At 34.4% G+C, this 22,604-nt stretch overlaps 2 protein-coding genes across 6 annotated transcripts in view; one reads left to right on the forward strand and one right to left on the reverse strand.

The window, feature by feature from the left end:
* The window catches only part of RALGPS2 (Ral GEF with PH domain and SH3 binding motif 2), a 179,634-nt gene that overhangs the window by 44,630 nt on the left and 112,400 nt on the right, over positions 1-22,604 (reverse strand). The gene's annotated exons all lie outside the window — the stretch shown is intronic.
* On the forward strand, positions 1,314-22,486 carry ANGPTL1 (angiopoietin like 1). Its single transcript, XM_027086209.1, has 5 exons — positions 1,314-1,915; positions 6,951-7,796; positions 18,892-19,085; positions 20,397-20,667; positions 21,979-22,486. The coding sequence occupies exons 2-5, from the start codon at positions 6,974-6,976 to the stop codon at positions 22,164-22,166; spliced, it is 1,476 nt and encodes a 491-aa protein (XP_026942010.1). The 5' UTR covers positions 1,314-1,915; positions 6,951-6,973; the 3' UTR covers positions 22,167-22,486.

The following is a 22,604-nucleotide window of genomic DNA, read 5'->3' on the forward strand; positions in this document are numbered from 1 at the left end:
TCCAGATTAAGCTATTAGTGAATATAATATGATCACTGAATGATCAAGTAATATATTATATAATATAAATCAGAGGCTAGAAGCTGTCCCAATGTTTTTAAAATCAGGAAATACCATAAGACATATCTACATATGACCCTCTTTTCCTTAAAAAAAAAAAAAAAAGGGCGGGGGGGAGATCTGTTAACAATGAGGTATAGCTGAGAAGGGTGTAGATACCATTATACGAGCCATTAAGGATGCCAGTTTGTCATAACCCTATTTTCTTCTGCTCTCTTACTTCTGGTTTACTTCACTTACATACATTACCTGCTTCATTCTTGTTGTGAGCATTTGTAGGCCTTAGAGTATGGAACCCCTGCTATACCTATGTATGTCATAGGAATTTAAGAAATAATTAGTTCTGTGAAATAAGTAGAAACTATTGTAAGCTGACTTTAAATAAAGGATGTTGATCAACAAACAGTTGATGGTAGGACCTGAGAAAGAGAACGTAGCACAAGGTAAGGCAACGAAGAGGGGAAAGCACACGGTATGCATAGAAAGTAGAAACGCACAGGTTTTATCTAGAAGCAGCAATCAGCAATTGTATGATCCAGTGAGAGAGAGTGTGGCCGAATGCTTTGGAGAGAGATTCAAATCCCAGTTCTTACCGCTTAGTATGGAAGTCCTAAGCCAAATTACTTAAAATGTCTAAATCTGTGTCTCCTCAGCCACTGAGTTCATCAACATTCTTGATTTAATGAAATATAAAAGCATAGTTGGTACTCAACAATTACTAATTCCCTCTCCAGCACCCTAATTTCATAGCAGAAGAACTGGGCCAGAGGTAGGTAAAGTGACTTGTCTAAGTTCCCATAGCCAGCGGGGAGTCAGAATTCTCTTTTTTCTCCCACTCAGGCCAGGGTTATGTTTGCTTTTAAATCACAGCATCAACTCATAAGAATAACCGTATTCAGGCAAGAGGAGTCATGCTGCAGAATGGGAGGCAGTGACATTATATAACATCAGAATTTAATTATATAACATTAGAATTAAAAAAATGAACAGTTTTATCTCAGAAACATTACACAGTAAGATATAACATATTACAACATCAGGTTTCTTACAACTTTAAAAACTTCTGAACTGGCGACTCAACGTTTAGAAATTCTTCTAGGCTATAAAGAGTATTATATTATTTAGGGGACTGCCTCTTAGAACAGAGTCTAACTCTTGTTCTTCGTAATAAAAAACAAACTCATCAGCCTGCGCCTACTTCTAAGTGAAGTTGAGTACTATTTTTTCAGTGTTCAACTTAAAAGATCTCTGGGCAGCAGACTAAAATGTTTGTTTTATAATTGCCCGCTGAACTATGATAGTTTGTTTCCAGATGGTGCCCTTCCTTCAACCTGCACAGTCTCTCCTTGTTCGGAGCTTTTCAACCTCCTGCTGATCACACTACCCCCACCCCTATTTAAAGCTACAGAGAGGAAATCCTAAAGAGATTTTCCCCCCAAGTCTCCAGCAAATTTTTGGTGACGTAATATGTGGGCTGAACTTGAGTCTCCTGAGAAAGAGAGGGAATCACTATTCAAGGGTACTGTATATACAATCTGGGTCAGCTGCAGCTGGTTACTGAATTTCTCCATGTGGCAGACAGAGCAAAGCCACAATGCTTTCTCTGCTGGATTAAAGACAGCCCGCAGACCAGGAACTTCCACTATACTACTTAAAATTACATAGGTGGCTTGTCAAATTCAATTGATTTGTGCTGTAAGAAGAAAAAGAAGTTCCTTAGTACAGCTTGGATTCAACGGTCCAAAACAAAAATGCAGTTGCCATTAAAGTCACAGACGAACAAACTTCACTGATTTTTAAAAGCAAGAGTAAGAGCAGCAAGTCTCTGGGTTTGCTTTATCAACAGATGCAAAAGGTATTATAATATTTCTTTTACTTTTATTTAAAAATTCTATGTATGTTGAAATGTATAATTATTTTACATTTGTAGTAGAAATTTCAAAATCTCTTATTAAGCAAAGAATTTTGGAATATACTACAATTCGTTTAGTCTGAAAAAGGTTTTGTTTTGCAACTTCATATAAAACTGGTCATTATATACTTTATGATGATTAATGAATTATTTGAGGTTCAATTTAATGGTATTTAGTGTATATGTTTATAGACTGATGCATACATGCTGGGTTTCAGAAAACAAGTACTTTAGGGACATTAGAAATTTTAACAAGTAACAGATTAAATGTATAAGATTTACAGCACAGTGATTAAAAACAAAGGGATACAGACTAAAGAAAATAGATGTAAACATGGTTTGTTTCTCTTTACATAGCTACAGTGTATATGCTAAAGATTTACATATACTGTGAAGATATCTTAAAGTATAGCTACAAAACACAGCTAAGAAGATATAAAATTAACTGAAAGGCTCTGCAACAATACCTCAATTATAGCATAACCAAATATAACCTAAATATTAATATTTCATATTACTAAATATTAAAGATTTAAAACAAGTCTACGGTATTTCTTGCTAAAACTCAAATTTTTAAATAGTTTCATAGGCTTATATGCAACAGTACTTTAACTTGGGCAACAGAAATTAAAACTGCTACAACTGGAATTACGTGAAAAAGCAAAGCAATTGATACATTAAAAAATCCTAAAACCTTACAGATTAGAATTGAGGAGAAGAAAGAAAATGTGATAGAAGTATTGTGTAAGTCGTCAGCATTAACAATAGCAAATAAGAACCCAGAAGATACAATTACTTAAATACATAATTAAAAGACCAAAAATATAGGTCAACAAATACGATTCTTTCAATATTCTATCTGGGGGCTTTGTTTAATTGTATTACTAGAATTATTAAAAATAAAATTACTAGTTACCAACAAGCTTTAACACTAAAGACACTTAAATTTGTTATGATCTGGGGTCCTCTGTCCTTCTAAAAATCAAAGAAATTCAAGGTAAGAATCTTCAACAAGCAAAAAATGGTAAAGCTAAATAGGATTTCTTCTACTTTCATGTCCTTTCCTTAAAGATTCAAAACTCTCAATACTGGGAGGATCTCTGTTAAACATATTTTACAAGAAATTCTGATAAAATTTCCAAACAATACTAGATCTGAAATACTGTCATCTCTTTCTTTTTTTGTTGTTGTCGCTATGAAAATACAGGACCTCAGTTAAACCTCAGTTCTTACTGAAGCCTTAGGCAAGCATTTAATCTGAAACCCAGATAACTATTTATCCCTTCCTTAAATATCTCCAGGGGATGAAACTGTTCTCAAGTCTCTTCCCAGAACATAATTCACAATCTAGAAGTCTTTATCTAAGGTATCTTTGGTGCTTCATAAATTTAAGTTCATTGCCTCATGCTGTTTTCAGTGCGTGACACAGCCAGTTAAATGCCTCTATGCATTTACCATCTGAAAGGAAGTATATCCTAACTTTCATTTCTTCTCCCTACTAGCTGGCAATGTAGCAACTATGAAGAGAAATAGTACCAATAAACTTAACTCAAAGCATGGAAGGCTTTTTTTCTCCCCCCCTAAAAACAACCAAGCAAAGACATAGATTTAAACTTAAGTATACTGTGACTAATTTACAACATTCTCGTGGGACCTAGGAAAATTTTAACATATACAGAAAGGTTTTATGATGTAACACAGATTTATGGATCTTTCACTTTAAAAACTGAACATATGTGGGAAAATACAAATAAGAGAATGTTTTCATAAAAGGTAAACAGTAAATGTATTTTAAAAACTCCTTCTTTACTCATGATGTAGCTAGTCTGCTCCTTAAGAAGTGTGGTTCCTTATTCAGCTTTAGGTGACAACGAAGTCATGACTTTTGTAAAGGTTAAGGGAATTGTATTTGTTTTTTTAAAAAATAAACTTTTGGTTGTCTCCTTTAAATATTAACTTAGGTCAGAGTCTCTTATGGTAGACAAGAATTCATCTTATGATTTAATTATACAGGAACCCACAAAGAGCCAAGGCAGAACACACCAAAAGGAAGCTATTGCTATTTTAATTTAGATTTGTATTTTCACATTTTTGTTCTTCCATGATAACACGGATACAAAGTCACATTAGCAGACTTGCATTATATGCTCTTAGTTCTATGAAAATCTGTGTCTGATAGGAATACAAGATCTTCAGTCGGAATACTGTTCAGAAAAGTCTACATGTTTTGAGGTTTCATGATACTCTCTGAATTTTCCTTGTTTTGGTAGCTTATTTCATACTAGTTTATTTAGATAAAATAATTTTATGATCTAAGAGCTTCCATTCCATTCCTGAAGTGACTGAAATGAGTGCATCTGAACACTGGATACGTTAACTACGCAGGAGAAATGCTATACGTTTACCCAGCAGGCTGATGGTTTCTATTTTACTGTCTGCAGTTTTAAAAATAAACCATATCTAAATTCTATGAATCTGCAAGTATAACAAGAAATATTTTATTGGTTTTTGGTACAGGTAACTCTAGTATAGTAACTAGAGTCCTTTTTAAATAAAATAGATGACACTCGGTCTAAGTTTTCTACTAATGTCAGAAGGCGAAGTATGAAAGCAAAAAACTAAAAGTACTCATCCAAGTGTACTTCTGGCTCTCAGTCAGCAAACAGAAAGCCTTTGACACAAACATGGAATATTACTATGCACCTCCTTCCTATCTTATGTTAGGAAAAGAAAAAGAATTCTGTACATTCCATCCATTCTTTGCTTTATTTTCATTATCACCTGTTTTGCAAACATTACTCATTTCATTTGAAAACACCGAAGTAAGGAGACATGGTCTTAGAAAGCAGTAGTCATCTTTATGACTCTAGTTGAAGAGTCCATATTTCACTGATACAACCTTTAATTTTAGGAGGCTTCATAATCAAGTTAGACAGGTAACTATCAACTAACAGAATACATATGGAGGGAAAGGAGTGACAGCAGAAAAGTCTGGGATATAAAAACGATGCACAAATACCTGTGCCTAATTAAGTTAATGGGTCAATGTAAAGAGACACAAACCAGGAAAAGACTGTAAAAGACACGGAACACAAAGTTAAGACTCCTCTGCAGTTACTACATGACGAGGATAAAAATCACAGGTCTAGAAAGTTATGAGTAGAAGATCTGAATCCCAGTTGAGTGTTTTAGCTCCTCCAGGTTTATTTCTTTGCAAAATGGTAGGTGTTTACTTCACAATGCTGTTGTGAATGCAAACAGTTAACACGCGTTAAGCACTACAAAAATATAAGGGATTGCTACAGTGTTGGTGATAGAAAAAAGGTTAGAATACGTTGCCATATGATGTAGTTGTTATTGAAAAACGTGAACCTGGAGTCTTCTGCCTGAGTTCAAATTCTGGTTTCATGTCTTAGAAGCTGTGAGGTACTTAACATCTGGATGCCAGTTTCTTCATTTGAAGACGAGGATAATAATAATCTACCTCAGAGGGTTGTGGTGAGATGTAAATGATTTAATACGTGTAAAAGGCTGAAACAATGCCTGGCACTTAACACGCACCCAATAAAAATGAACTATTGTTATTGCTGCATTGCTATTTATTAATAGCAGGCATAAACAACTTGGGACCTGGCTCCCCAAAGCAAAAAACAAGTACCTGGGTGGAAAATGGGATAGAAAACTTCTTAGTATATCCACTGCCATCCTTCAGAAACAGCAGACAGGAATCAAGTTTATAAGAGAGAGAAGGTGGGCTATACTATAGCAGCTTGTTAATGAACCTGATGGGGTGACACATCTTACTCATTCTAACTGCTACTACTCTTTAGGGAGGTAACTAAAGAAAAAGAAAGCAGCTTTGGTTCTTGGAACTACTCTTATGGTTTCCTCGAGTGTTTCTATAGAAATTGTACTATAAAAGGCAAGTATGTATCTGCCACAGCAAAAATGGAACATTCCAAGCACACATTAAGCGTATGCGCCACTACTATAAACACTGACTGAAGAGCCAGGGAACCTGAATTCTAGACCTGGTTCTAATATTACCTATTTGTGTGGCCGTGGCCTTGGCTTTCAACATACCCATGGGAGCAAAGAGGTCTTGTCTTGAATGAGATGAGATGGTCTTTAAGGTACTTTCCAACTCTAACGATCAGATTCAATGACAGATGAGTTTCTTTCCTTGGTAATTGTTATAAAAAATTATTAACATTTTACTAAAATGAAGTTCAGTAGAACTTCTGTTAGAAAAATGAACCTGCGGAATCATATATAAGCTTAGAGCGTATATATGATTACGATTTAGGAAACACAATTACCCACAATAATGACTGTGAGCATGCTATCATTCTTAGACTTGTCATCAATCCCAAAAGGACATGTTACAAAAACAAACAAAAAATATGATGCTAAAACTTTCTGGTTTTAGATTTGTCTAAAAATATTTTTTTAATTTGATAGATAAAAAAGATACTTATTAGAGAGCACCAATTTAATTGAAACCGCACGATATAAATAAAAAACACAGGCAACTTTCATACTAGTTAGAGAAGATGTTTTAATTAATGCCTTACCAACATTATGTACCATTTTCCAAGCCTTAAGATAGCAAGTGAACTTTTTAAAGGTACGAAAAGTGTCTTATCAGGGTCTCAGAAGCCGCAAGAGCACCTAACAATATGCCTCAGCACACAGTGGGCACTCACCAAGATCTGCTCATTGAGCTGGGGAACAAAAAGCATTACAATAAGGTGGTAGTTGGAGAGCGCATCTCTGAAACCTAATTTTTAAACAAATAGGAAGGTGCTTAATACTGAATTTAAGAAATTAATAACTTTAATTCTGGCCCAATTTATTAACACCAATAGATATTCAGTTTTTCCCTTAGATACTTTTTTTATGTTACTGACTTTATAAGTAGATTAATATCAATTCTTTTCTACTTTTTCCCTTCATCCTTTTTTTTTTTTTTTTAAAGACGTCATACAACCTCGTTTCAAAATGAAGGCTTTTATCTGGACCCTAAGTGTGCTATTCTTCCTACTAATGGGCATTGGACATTGCAGAGGAGGACAGTTCAAAATAAAAAAAATAACCCAGAGGAGATACCCTCGTGCCACAGATGGTAAAGAGGAAGCAAAGAAATGTTCATACACGTTCCTGGTACCTGAACAAAAAATAACAGGGCCAATATGTGTCAATACCAAAGGGCAAGATGCAGGTACCATTAAAGACATGATCACCAGGATGGACCTTGAAAACCTGAAGGACGTGCTCTCCAGGCAGAAGCGGGAGATAGATGTCCTGCAATTGGTGGTGGATGTAGATGGAAACATTGTCAATGAGGTAAAGCTGCTGAGAAAAGAAAGCCGTAACATGAACTCTCGTGTTACTCAACTCTATATGCAACTATTACATGAGATTATCCGTAAGAGGGATAATTCACTCGAACTTTCCCAGTTGGAAAATAAAATCCTCAATGTCACCACAGAAATGTTGAAGATGGCAACAAGGTACAGGGAACTAGAGCTGAAATATGCTTCCTTGACTGATCTTGTCAATAACCAGTCTGTGATGATCACTCTGTTGGAAGAACAGTGCTTGAGGATATTTTCCCGACAAGACCCCCATGTGTCTCCTCCTCTCGTCCAGGTAGTGCCACAGCACATTCCTAACAGTTATCAGTATACTCCTGGTCTGCTGGGAGGCAATGAGATACAGAGGGATCCAGGTTACCCCAGAGATTTAATGCCACCACCTGATCTGGCAACTTCTCCCACCAAAAGCCCTTTCAAGGTACCACCGGTTACGTTCATCAATGAAGGTGAGTTACCTCTTACTGTTAAAAATGGAAGTACAAGGTTAATATGTTTTATGGTTTATGAGACAATGCTCGTAGTACATGCCTATTCTTCATTTTGGTGATGTAATTATACATGAACATTAAATTTTCTGTTTTTGTTTTCTATCAACCAAGAATTGATCTTAAATACATCTCTCAGCTCTAAGAGTTCATAGAAACAGTATATTTCGTGGAAAAAGTAGTCTTTCATCCAAATTCTTACAATCTAAATTACTAGCATTGAGACAGGGATGAGTCCACAATCCACTCCTAACCTCTATGACCATCCTCTCGGACTCCAACTAGATCCTCACGACTGTTTAAACAATCCTTTCATTTACCTCTTGATGCTCTTCCCATCACCATCTTCCTCAAAAGGAACATGTAATAATTTGCTTTCACTCTCCTAAAGCCTAGAATTAACCCCCTCTTATCTCCACTCTCAGCACATGCACCACCTACAGCTGTGCTGAGATTAAGTCTACTCAGGCCTAGGTTCCTTGTGCTTTCCTATCTTGAAAACATTTGCACAAAACCCATGCCTTCTTGCCCTCAGTCTCAAGAGGAAAAGATATCCCTCCTATTTTCCAAAGCTAAAATCCTACCATTGTACCCTGTAACCATGTAAGTATAAGTAAGTCTTCAATACATTAAAAAACCTGAGAATTGATCCTAATATCTCTACCTCTGTTTCTAATTTCATTCCTTCTCCCCTTCATTATCAGTCACTCATCAAGGTGCCCAGAATAAAAAGATGAAGAATTCATCTTTGTTTCAGTCTAGTAATAAGCTCACTGCTAACTTTCTGAAAATATTTCTTTTACACCTACATCCAATTTCTCATAAGCCATTCTCCTGAATTCTTTACAGGTTGATTTGTTTTCTTGGAGTAAAGGGAAAAAACCCAAATGCCCAAAAGTAAAAAAAAAAAAAAAAAAAAAAAAAAAATTAATTACAGTTCATTCACTTACTTTCTGAAAAGGCAGGACAAAAAACTGCGCACAGACTATGAAATAATTTTAAACAACAACAAAAACACAGAACAAAGACAAAGACTGGAAGTATGTACATCACAAAGTGGACGTGTCTTTCTGCAGCAGTGGACACCACTGACCATTCACATCTCTGCTTTCTTGGGCCTCCACATCATAATACTCTGACTCTTCCTACTTCTCTAGGTCCTTCAACTGGCACCTTTTCCCTTCTCCTATGGCTTAAAAAGGCTTTCTTGAAGATACTCTGTTTTAGAGGTCTATACTCCTTCAAGGCTACAAGTATCACCATTGCTCAGAGGACTCCTGTATGGAGCTCTCCCTCTTGATTCTAACCAAAGCTAGATGTTTGCATCTGGTTATTCGACCATTACCTCACATGCTGCTGCTTCCTCTACTGAAATGCCTTCTTTCAGCTTATCTGTCAACCTGGCAGATTTCAAGGCTTAGCTAAAATAGTGTCTTAAATGTTATACCTACTCAGATTCAGACAAACGTATCTAGATGGCTCCTTCCCCAAATTGCTGACTAAGCCTTGACTATGTTTTTTACATCATATTACACTGGAGCTATTTGTTTGCATGTCTGTCTCCCTGCTAGACTGAATGCTTCTGGAAGAAAGTGAACTCTCTTTTCATGTCTCTCTCTCAAACATCTAGCCAGGATTAGGTTTGGCATGCTGTACTCAGCACATTGTAAGCACTACAATAAATACTTGAAGAACGAATAAATAAATGAGTAACTAAACCTAAAACAATCTTTTCCCTAAACTGGCATTCTCCTTTTAGAAATAAGTAAATTATTATTATAAAAGCAATAATTACCAAAGAAAATCTAGAAAACACTAACAAACTTTGTAAAAAGGTTTGCTGAATATCCAAATACTCAGAAATAAACTACAGTTAACACTTTGGTAATAACCTTCAGGTCTTTCTCACCCCTCCCGCCCCCATAAACATGGTAATCAATATTCTTGCAACTTTAAAAATTAACTTTGTTCTTCTTTTTTTTCCTCTATGATTATACTCTCAGGATATAAATTTCTGTAAGTAAAATTGACAGGTAAATGGATTTTGACTTCTCTAGTTTGGTGTATGTTACTACCCGTTTTGGAATTCGCTTGGCTCATCTTTGACACTTCCCTCCTGTCCCACACACGCAGTCAACTAAGTTCTATCCATGTTGCTTTTCAGTCTTTCACGGATGTGTCCCTTATTTCTATTCAGAGCCAGAACTCTAACTTAGATCCAAATTATCTATGGAAGCAGCTAGAGGATAGAGACATCCTGGATTTCTAACTGGGTGACCTTGGCGGGGCTGGGGGCGGGTGGAAAGGGTTCCTCTGTGCCTTAGAATGTCTCTACTCTCTGTAACACAGACACAACATTTCTTATATTCACTGTTGAATTATCAGTTACCTTCACATGTACACACAGTACTTGTACACACATCTAAATAAAATGCCTTCCATCTATAATACAAGCTCCTTCCTGGTAGATGGATACTGTGTCATTTGCAGATGCTAAATAAATGCTGGTTGACTTGATAACTACATTTTTACAGAGATTCTTAAAGTTGTCATTCCAAAGACCTTCATGAAAGTAATTTAACACATTTTATTGTACTGGAGTCATTCATTTTATAGTGTTCTAACTAACAGTAACAACTGGCTAGTGTTCCATTAAATTAGGCAAATGATGATCATTATTAAGATTTCCAAAGGAATAACGTGTATGAAATGATCACCTGGGTATAGAAAGAAAAAAAAATAATTTTTATATTCTTTTAAAATATGTCTTGTGTAAGCTTTTACTACTGTATACAATTTACCAGTAGTTTTTACATACAATTTATAAGTAAACATATCTGAAGTGTGTGAAATTTTTTTTAACTGATGGGATGTACAATTATGTAAGTATGGAGATGACTGCCATGGAGTATTTTCTGTCAGTACTGATCTTAACTGGAGGTATCACCAGTTCTAGAAGAAATGATTATTCACATATTCATACACTGACACACGAAAAATGCCTAAGCAAAATGAGATGCGTCAGTTCTAGGTTTTATTACACATTGAGCTGTAGTGCAAAAAAATCTAGTATTACAGACTTAAATCATGCTGAGGATTTAGCATATCAAAGGTCCCATTAAACAGACTTTTGCTTTAATGAAACAATGGTGTATACATCCCAAATAAACCAATCCTTAATGTAAAAACTTAGCACGCGCATAACTTTTTCTGTTATTCATTATTTATTTGTTGTTATAAGTAAACATTACCTTTTTATTTTTTTCTATAAATGTTGGTCTCTGAAATTCAAGGACATAATTAGCTACAAGGGAAACTGCACAGAATTAAGGAAACTTGTTTCCTTTGTTATTGACCCTGGGTAAGTCACTTTGCCTGTGTTTTCTCGTTTGTACAATGAGAGAGTGCTGGTTGGACTGGAAGATTCTAACACCTCTTTCTAGTTCTAATATTCTGTGATTCTTATCAAATATAAACTACTACAAGCAACAATAAATAGACTTGCTATTTTTTCTTTACATATAACGTGTTAAAATCTTTGTTCATATTATTCTTATGTCAGACTGGAAAATATGTCTAAGCTGTTTGGGTACTTGCACAAAAAAGGGCAAAGATGGATGTCTATTGCTGTACTTACATATGCTTCTGGCACCAAGAAGTTCATATTACTGCACTCTACATGTAGGTACATGATCATTCTAAACTCTTTAAATGCATAATGTGTATGTATTATTTAAAAAGTGTCCTAGCCAGTCACAAAAATGTCAAATACTGTACAATTCCACTTATACGAGGTACCTAGAGTAGTTAAATTTGTAGAGATAGAAAGTAGAAATGGTGGCTGCCAGGGGCTGGGGTAAGGGGAGGATGTGGAGTGGTTATTTGATGGGTACAGAGTTTTAGTTTTGCAAGATGACAAGAGTTATAGAGATTAACTGTACAATAATGAGAATGTACTAATGCCACTGAACTGTATACTTAAAAATGGTTAAGCTGGTAAATTTTATGTTATATATACCTTACCAGCATTTTTTTTTTTACATCTTTATTGGAGTATAATTGCTTTACAATGGTGTGTTAGTTTCTGCTTTATAACAAAGTGAATCAGTTATACATATACATATGTTCCCATATCTCTTCCCTCTTGAGTCTCCCTCACTCCCACCCTCCCTATCCCACCCCTCTAGGTGGTCACAAAGCTCGGAGCTTATCTCCCTGTGCTATGTGGCTGCTTCCCACTAGCTATCTATTTTACGTTTGGTAGTATATATATGTCCATGCCACTCTCTCACTTCGTCCCAGCTTACCCTTCTCCCCCTCCCCATGTCCTCAAGTCCATTCCCTAGTAGGTCTGCATCTTTATTCCTGTCCTGCCCCTAGGTTCTTCAGAACCATTGTTTTTTTTTTTTAGATTCCATATATATGTGTTAGCATATGGTATTTGTTTTTCTCTTTCTGACTTACTTCACTCTGTATGACAGACTCTAGGTCCATCCACCTCACTACAAATAACTCAATTTTGTTTCTTTTAATTTATCAGCATTTTTTTAAAAGGTGTTTTAATGACAATTTTATATTTTCGTTTAAAATGGTTATAAGAAAAATGCACCTCAAGAGAACAAACTTACTATGAACTTATGCCAAATAACAGAATACTTTTGTTGGTTTACAATAAATAATCTCCAGAAACATTACTTTCCCTCTACCTAAAAAACAAAATGTTTGAGAATGTAACTATACACTTGGCAAACTGCCATCAAAAAATTCTTAACTGTTAATGTTATTCATTGGCTACATTTTGGGTTAGTCTTTCATAAAAGAAAACATTTTCCTTTTACAAATGGTGTATTTATAAAAATACGTTCATTCCTTGTAGGTGAATGAAGTTGAGAAAGTTCCTTCACAGTATGTTAGAGAATAGATCTGAATACCAGGAAACTTGGATTCTGGCCAGGCTTTTCCTAGGCCCAGTTGCTTCTTTTGTAAAAGAGTTTGTTGTGATGATTAAATGAGGTGATGCATGTGAAAATGCTTTGTGTACAGTCTGAATATCATTATTACATTTTTTGAGTGCACTTTCCAATATATGCCTTGCCACATATGGGAATATAAAAGGTAAGCTTAAAAAGTTAAATTTGAAAAACAGTCATTAGAAACTAAAAAAAATGCTTTTTAGTGGGTAATAAGCTAATTTTCAATTATTTATAATGTTTCCTATTAGTAAATTTTAAAAATGCAATTGGTTTCAGTGGCATATTTATATTAGCACTTAAACTAAGAGAAACTAAAGAAGACTGGTTAAGCAAAGGGGCTGAAACATGATTCCATTAACCACTTATAAAAAATAATCGGTATATTCTTAAGTAACTTCAATATAAATGCTCAGGTTGCTAACTGCATTTTAAACTTATACATTAATAAAGTAATTCATATTATTACAAGAAAGAATCTGTTATCACTTTAGAAAGTGTTTGCCTCAAATTTCCCATTCCAGAAATGCTGTTGAATATACTTACCTTATGCTTAACTCACAACCCAATTAAAAAGTTTACCTCTTAAAAGATTTTACTTGCTGACCAATTATTTGAAAGCTCTAAATTGGTTATGTCTTTTGTCCTATTTCTCCTATCACAAAGAGCACAGGATTGGGACAAAATAAGAAAATTAATGAGGAATTCAGCAACAAAAAGAAAACGATTTTCCTTTTAAGTAATTAAACAGTTTCTTTATAGAAAGAGAATAGGTAGGTTAAATAAAGATGGTTCCCAGTAAAGGTGCTATTCAAAGTATGAAACCTCTTGTCTTTTGTAGCCCACTGTTCTGTTCAAAATACGGGTTCTTAATGAAAAAATACATGTTGGAAAATATGTGGCATGACTGGTCAATATTTTTCTTTCTATGATGAATCAGACCTGTTAACTGGAGTTTGTTAGTCTTATACAAATTTTAATCATCAAAGAAACTGAGGAAGAAAGAGACTGGTCCTTCAAATTCAATGTACAGAATTCCATTTTCCCGCTTTGAGAAGAATGCAATTGTGTCATAGAAGATGACTATTTCAAGATTACTCAGTGCAAGTCACAGATGTAGAAAACAAACTTATGGGTACCAGGGGGAAAGGCGGGGTGGGTAGGGATAAACTGGGAGATTGGGACTGACATATACACACTATTATAAATAAAATATTATAGATAACTAGTAAGAATCTACTGTATGGCACAGGGAACTCTACTCAGTACTCTGTAACGACCTACATGGGAAAAGAATCTAAAAAAGAGTGGATATATGTATAACTGATTCACTTCGCTGTACACCTGAAACTGACACAACATTGTAAATCAACTATACTCCAATAGAATTTAAAAAAAAAATTACTCAATGCAAACAAAAGGTTAATAAAATTCCTATTTTGAAACAAAGGTACTTCCAGTCTATACCCTTTGAACCATTAATAACAAATTCCTGAATCATATACAAATATCATAGATAAATAAATCAATTAATTTATTTCTGATAATATAAACCAGCAAGTTAAAACTCGCTTCTCAAAAATAAAGCTGCTACTTTTTTACTAGTCATTTTAAGAATTCCTGTTAAGCATTTTGTATGGTACAGAGAAAGCAGTAAAATATTTAATGTAAGAATGATCTATAACCTAATTCTACAGCAGAAAATGAATAAGATATGCAAGTTAATAATGAGAAAATATTTATGCCAAGACCAACAGTATACACTGGGCTAAGACAGGTTAATGGTTTACTTAAAAAAATAAACAAATACTAAATTTTGATATTTACTATCTTTACTGACGAGAAAAAAAACAGCTATGAGCACTGCTAATTTTGTCCACATGTCTTGGAAAAGAATTTCAACCACATTTTCCTAAGCCTTTATATCAACCAAGTCTAACAGGCATCCAAACTGTAAACATGAAGCCCACTACGAAAAAGTGGGTTGAAAATTAAAGTTGAAGATAATTTTAAATTTGCATAAATTGAAGTCTTATCAAATCAAAGCTGGATCTAGAAAACCCAGAACTCCCCAGTTTGCTTAAACATCCGAGGGCTTATTAAATAGCAGGAAAGGAACAAATGGCATTTTACAAATATTCTGTCAAGATTCAAAACCTTGATGTTTCTAAATATTTTAACAGCAATTCAAATAATCTAATGAAAGTCCAACTTGTGAATATATAAACATAAAATGTAAACTGTCAAAACTATACTCAAATGAGTGCAGAGCAAACATTTACAAAGATGACATTCATAGAATAAGCAAATTTCTGAAATAAGAGACATATCTGTATGTATTGCAACAAAACCACTTCATGTGTGCCTTAACTACAACACTAATAGGTTTTAAAATAAGAGCAATGCTCCTCAGATATCCTTGACTATTGTGAAAGTGACAATTTAGAAAAAAAATCTGGTTAACGTGGTAAACAACTATGATGACTGCATTCTTAAACTGAAGAAATCAATTTCAACCGTACAGCCAACCTCAAGAGCTCTAAGTACCACCCTCCAACCACTGACATTTCAGACATGCAAAATTTGTAACTCCGCTGGAACATCAAGCTCTCTTCTGTCCCCACGCCTCAGCACATTTCACCCATGTGTGGCCTTGATCAGACCCTCTACCCCTAATGGCCAAACTCCTACTCAATCTTCACAACTCAGCTCAGATGGAGCCGACTCCAGCTCTTCCCCACAAATCTAGGTTAGCTAATTCTTAGCCAGTGTTCCCGGGTGCCCTGCTGATTCAATCAGAGTACTCAGCAAGCTGTAGTGGAGTTCTCTCCCCCCACTTCCCACTGGACTCTACGGTTGTTTCCTTATCCCTGGAGCCTAAAGATTTCTAGGCTATCATAGATGCAGAAAAGACATTTCTGGGAAAAATAATGCAGAACTGAGGAAACCACTGTGGCTGCCAGGAATCATTTAGTTCAACAAATATTTGAGCACCTAAGTGGGTTAACCTGTGGATACACAACCAAAAATTACAGTTCTTGCTCGTGAGTAAACAAATAAACACGTTACCATGCATTACACAAAATAATTTAAGATTGGACCTGGAAATCATACTTCATTTAAACTTCTCTACCCTTCTCTGACTTGACTACAATGCGTGTTTCTGTAACGTGAAGTAGCTCATACGTGACTGATAAAAAAGGAGAATATCAGCAAAACAAAGTGGTCATATTGATTCATATGGAATTTTCCCCAAGCATATTAATGTTCTGTGCCACAAGTAACTGCAGCTGAACACAAAGTATGCTAACAGCTAACATCAGCTGCTATTTTTAGTGCACAGTTTTGCAGAACACGAGATTTTTCAGGAATACGTTATTTTTCTGCAATAGAAATGACTGTATATTCATCTTTGAATAGTCGCATTAAATTTATGAATTAAATAAACATTTATTACACAAGCTCCTTAAATTACGCAGTAAGTGTCAAGGTCAGCAACGAAGAAGAAAAGGGAACAAAATTACTGAAGATGACTACTTTGTAAAGCATTGTGTTAAAGGCTCTGAATACTCTGTAATTTAAATTCAATAACTGAGAAGCTAGATAGCATAAAAATAATTCACACTGAATTTAAATGGAATGTGATCTAATTTATGGCCAGTCTGAAAAGGGCAAACATTATTTTTAGAATAGTCCTCCCTAGCTTAAGAAACTATTTACGAGCTTTCACAAACTAACAAATATCCTCATGACTATAAAGGCATAAATTCTGAACAAAATTTTAGCAAATCAAAACAATCTATACATAAAAACGATAACATGACAAAGTTGAGGTTATCCCAGGAATAAAAGGTTGGTTTGACGTTAAAACTACAATCCACAGAATTTATCATATTAACAAAAGAAAAAAGAAAAACCATATCATCATGTCAGTAGATAAATAAAAAGCCTTTGACAAAATCCTAAATCCATTCATGGTAAGAACTCTCAACAAACTAGGAAATAGAAGGAACAAGAATTTTTAAAGTAGTTATTACGGCTTAAAGGAAACTATGTTCATAATAAATGCAAGACTGGAATCTCAGAAGAGAAATAAAAACGATAAAAAAATAATCAAATTGAAACTCTATAACTAAGACATTTAATACCTAACATAAATATAACCCAAGAAAGATAGCATTACATATTTCCAGTTTCCGCAAATTTTTAATAGTAATCTGTAGTGCTTACAAGTCACTGTATTATAATTTTTAAAAACCTGAAACATAATAAAAACATGGACTAGAGAATTGATCATCTCTGATTTTTGTGTGTGGTTTTCAATTTCCTTGTTATTTAAAATGTGAAGGCAACTTAGTTGATTCATTTGCTTAACAAAAATGTACTGACCATCTACTTAATAGTTAAAACAGTGATGACATGAAGTCAGAAGAAAAACAAAAACAGTCTCCATCTTCAAGGAGGAATCTAGAGGGAAGAGTTTATAGTCTCTAAGAATCCCTTCTAATGACGTAACTGTGGAACTGTTTATTTAATGAGATTAATTCTATCCCAATAAGGCCCCATAAGGGACCCTGTATATACTTGGCACAGTATAGATAACACATTCCTCAAAATTTCAACAATCCTATCATCATTACAGTACAGACTTTCTTGGATGAATTTTACTTGACTAAACTCTCTTACTTTCACACATTTTCTAAAAATTCTACATGTCAGAATTTAAAAATTTTTAGTAAAATATAAAATTTGACAACTGAAATTTCTATACTTTTTTGGTTGTTCTAATAGATCTTTAGGGTAATTCTTATTTCTGAACTACTTCATATCTTGACATACTTACTAAAAAAAATCAATGCATCAAAACACCGGAGAAGGGTGAAACTAAATAATGTTCAGTAAAACTAGAAGCTGTCTTTCTTTAGATCAAAAATATGGAAATCACAAGTTCAAGAGTCAAGACACTCTACAAATGATTTTACAAAATGTTTTCTCATTTTAAAATTTATGAAAAACTTATCAGTGGATTAAAAAACAGGGAGTGAATTCATAAAACTGTGAGATAACATGGGGACAACTGTAGCACAGCAGTTCAGAGCATAGATGCTGGGATTAGAAAAAAGTGGGTTTAAGCCTATGGTTTAAAGACCAGTTAGTTAACTGTTTCATCTATAGAACATCTGTAAACTATCAGAAAGTCATTGTGTAGATTAAGTAAGAAAATTACTATCAGTCATATAAATTGATACAACACTTTAGAAAGGCATTTTGCCAACATTCCTGAAGTGTATTCTTATGAACTGTTGTATGAGGGAAAACGTTAAAAGATTCCAAAAGTTTGGGAAACTGGTTTACTTCAGGGCTTCTCAGTCTTTAATATGTGAATGTATATTGTGTTTCCGAAAGGGTAACATAATATTTAGCAGTCTAAAACTTATTTGACTGTGGTATGCCATTTTCACTGAGCATCTCAAGGGACTAGTGTGTTCCACTGAAATCAAATTTTGGAAACTAAAAATTGGGCACTATGAAGAACTGTAAAGCTGTTTGTACCATTTTGATCCAGTAGATCAATCCTGCAACATTTTTATAAGTATGAAAAAATGAAGCCAATAAGAAGACACTTTGTACAGTGTTATTTATAATAGCAAAAATCAGATAAAACCTCAGTGTCCAATGGCAGTGGAATAAACATGATATATCAACATCAAAGATTGCATATTACAGCTACTGTAGGTGCTAGAATGGAGACAATGGAAATGTTTGTTAAAATAAAAAGACAGAATCCAATTTTCTATGTGTGTTAGAATTATAACAATACAAAAATGTATGTATTTGGACAAAGACTTGCAAGAACAGTGGAAGATAAAACAAGTTAATGTTCCAGATAGTGGGACTAGGGTAATTCTTTTATTTAGCTTTTTTTTTAATATAAATTTAGTTTCTTTAACTTGTGTACACAATGCATAAAAAGTGGTATCTGTAAAGAAAGATACAAAGGTAAGTAAGACTCTTGACTAAAAACTACTTTAATATGGCTCTTTTCCTATTAAGTTTCCTGGCAATCAAAGATATTCTGATTACAGGACCATTCAAAGACTGTCAGCATGCAAAAGAAGCTGGACATTCAGTCAGTGGGATTTATATGATCAAACCTGAAAACAGCAATGGACCAATGCAGTTATGGTGTGAGAACAGTTTGGATCCTGGGGGTTGGACTGTTATTCAGAAAAGAACAGATGGCTCTGTCAACTTCTTCAGAAATTGGGAAAATTATAAGGTAAATCAGTGTTTCAGACGTGGGGGAGAGGTAGGAACAAAGCAGCTCTTGCAATAATAGTCATTATGTGCAATAAATAAGATACACAGTTAAAAAAAAAACTATCCATCTGTTTTTCATTATCTGCATTTGTCAGAAAGACAATTCTCATCTCTGGTTTTAAAGTCAAAATTAAAACGCAGAAAGGAAACTGAAGATGTACTTTAAAATGTTTCCTTTCAGTCTGAATGACTTACATATGTATTTAATTCTTTGCAAAGACTGATCCTAATTTCATTTTCTAAGAAGACAACTGCTTTTTTAATCATGACCACATTTGTGCCCATTATCAAGTACATTTAATCAGAGATAAACAGTCCTAGAAAAACGGTCATGTGCTGGAGGTCCTATACTTTATATTTACTTACTTATTTATTTAAAAGATTTTTTTGATGTGGACCATTTTTAAAGTCTTTATTGAATTTGTTACAACATTGCTTCTGTTTTATGTTTTGGTTTTTTGGCGGCAAGGCATGTGGGATCTCAGCTCCCCCACCAGGGATTTGAACCCGCACCCCCTGCATTGGAAGGGGAAATCTTAACCACTGGACCGCCAGGGAAGTTCTCTACTTTAACAAGGGGAAAAAATCCTGCAACACAACTCCCCTGAAAATACATTTAGCGTTAAGATCAGGTTTACCAAACTTATATTCTGCTGCATACCTGCAATGGCAAATGCTTACTGAAATAGAATAGTTAATTGATTTATTATGTTTTTCAAATATTAACCTACAATCTTTCAAAGAAGGAGCTTTGAAGATTACTGTTTTATCTTCTTACATTTACTAATTTTATTTCTAATAGAGTCAAAGAAGATAATTTGTTCTAGAACAGATACTATCATTTTTATTGAATATCATAAAAATGTTAGATGTCCTATTTGTTTGACTATGGTGGGGACAGTATCTATATACAAAAAATTGTTTCTTTTTATGAGTATGAGAGAAATCAGGAACCCCTTTTAAGGGCCTGGGTAGTTTACTTAGTTAATGTTTTTAGTCACTATGAATAATTTTAGTCCCTTCTGCCTTTGTCTTCTTTGTAAAGTTTGGAGGTAGTTGTGCAAATAAATGCTGACAAATTAAGAGAAAGCAAAACAAAACAAAGTGATTATATGGGACTTCAGTAGAACAGGTGATCTACAAAAGTGGAAGGTCACATTACCACTTAAATTGTCAATATTTTTATGCTATCAAATGTTTAAAACTTATCTATAAAAAGTTTACTATCTCTATACTTATTCATGTAAGCATGCTCTCTGTTTATTAACAGAAAGGATTTGGAAACATAGATGGAGAATATTGGCTTGGACTGCAAAATATCTATTTGCTTAGCAATCAAGATAATTATAAGTTGTTGATTGAATTAGAAGACTGGAGTGATAAAAAAGTCTATGCAGAATATAGCAGCTTTCGCCTGGAACCTGAAAGTGAATTCTATAGACTGCGCCTGGGAACTTACCAGGGGAATGCTGGGGATTCTATGATGTGGCATAATGGTAAACAGTTCACCACACTGGACAGAGATAAAGATATGTATGCAGGTGAGTAAGAAAAAACTGATGTGTATTCGCTGTAGAATCACCACTTTCTACGCATTAAATAGAACACTGTTATTAAAGTATTGACATTAAAGTCTTTTCAGAAAGGTTGTTTTGGACTCAAAGAGAATACAACCTGCTGAAAGGAACAGCTTTTAGGAGCTCTTCTCTAAGGCAATCCCAAAGTGTGAACTCTGTGAAAAAGGTTCTGTTGTTCTAACTTGATGGGGTGGGGATGGGAAACAAAACATACTCATCTGGAAATAAAACTTCCAACTGCCTAAAATTGCTAACAAATCCCACTGGACCCCTACCACGTGCTAGACACTGTTGTAGGTGCTGAGGAATACAGCAGTGAACAAAGTTCCTGCCCTTTTGGAACTTACTTTCTAGAAGGAGACAAGATGATTTGTTAGGTGGTGACAAGTACTTTAGGAAAAGTAAAACCGAATGAGGGAACAGGGGGTGGGTGCCATTTTATGTGGGTTGGCCAAGAAAGGTAACATTTGAATGTTACCTGAAGGGAGTGAAGGAAACAAGCCATTTGGGTACACTGGGTAAAGGCACTTCTTGGTAAAGGGGACTAGCAAGACGACTGCAGCATGTGGTACAGGAATAGCAAAAAAGCTTTTATTCAGAGGGGAAATAGTCTCTTTAGAAAGACTCATTTAGGCCATCACATATTTTTAATTTAATTTTCACATACTTTTGCCTTTTTAACCTAGGTTTCTGGCTCTGATAAAGACATACCCCTGAAAGTTGATTTATTTTTACATTCAGCTGTGTCTTGGCAAGCAGCGCATAGGTCTCTATTTCACACCAGCAAAAGAGGAAAACAAATATGATCATAATACATGCCTTATTTATAGAAATTCATTTGATTGCTAATAGTACTATTTCATATTATTTTTTTGCTATTTTGAAAATCAATTTTCCCCAAACTTTACTCTGTTTATTAGCAACTCCATATCCTTCCCTCCCGATCTCTCCAATCTCTCTCTCTTGCACACAAAAACTACTTGCATTTTATTTACCCTGCTAGCCAGAAAATTAAATCACTTAACAACAACAACAAAAAAGCAGGTACTAAGCAAAGGGCAAAATAAAAACGGCAATTCAAGTGATCTTTCAAGTAGGTGATACTTAAGCAACAGTAACAGAATAAATGAAGAAACAACACTATGAAGATAAAGGTAACTGAAATCAGTAAGAAAAACTCACATTGTTCTAAAAGTAGAATAAGTATTTGATGGTTTACAGAGTACCACACTTAGAAGAAACTTTTACTCTGATGTCTATATTTTTTCCTCAAAGGAAACTGCGCCCACTTTCATAAAGGAGGATGGTGGTACAATGCCTGTGCACACTCTAACCTAAATGGAGTATGGTACAGAGGAGGCCATTACAGAAGCAAGTACCAAGACGGAATATTTTGGGCTGAATACCGAGGTGGCTCATACTCCTTGAGAGCAGCTCAGATGATGATCAAGCCTATTGACTGAAGGGAGACAGTCTCCAATTTAAATGACAGAGAACTCTATTTTTCAGTTCCTAAAAATGTAAATGTTACATGTATATTATTTTGCACAATTCATTTCTACAGATATAGTTTTTTAAATGAATTTTACTACAACTATAAAAGGGGATTTATGAATGTAGTCTCATCTTCCCTTAATATACTGCAGATTATTTGTATCTATAATCCAAGTTATTTTAAAAATATTATTGACTAATTACAGGCAAAGTTTGTTCTCTAAAATGTAAATATTTGCCACAATGTAAAACAAATTTTAGCTTTATTTTAAATCAAAATTCAATCATGTTCAAGATCCTTATCAATTTATTTAAAAACTTTATGAAAATGCTATAACTTCCAATGGAAAAATAATTTTAAGATTTCAGCAAAATAATACATTTTATTTATGAAAATATAGACAGGA

Source organism: Aethalodelphis obliquidens, unplaced genomic scaffold (genome assembly GCF_003676395.1).
Source record: "Aethalodelphis obliquidens isolate GAN/ISIS:26980383/991018 unplaced genomic scaffold, ASM367639v1 scaffold55, whole genome shotgun sequence".
Taxonomy (NCBI): domain Eukaryota; kingdom Metazoa; phylum Chordata; class Mammalia; order Artiodactyla; family Delphinidae; genus Aethalodelphis; species Aethalodelphis obliquidens.

Coding starts and splice junctions, on each gene's coding strand:
- ANGPTL1 (XM_027086209.1), top strand. CDS start 6,974: ATGAAGGCTTTTATCTGGACCCTAAGTGTGCTATTCTTCCTACTAATG. Junction 7,797..18,891: donor GGTTACGTTCATCAATGAAG/GTGAGTTACCTC, acceptor TTCTGATTACAG/GACCATTCAAAGACTGTCAG. Junction 20,668..21,978: donor AGATAAAGATATGTATGCAG/GTGAGTAAGAAA, acceptor TTTTCCTCAAAG/GAAACTGCGCCCACTTTCAT.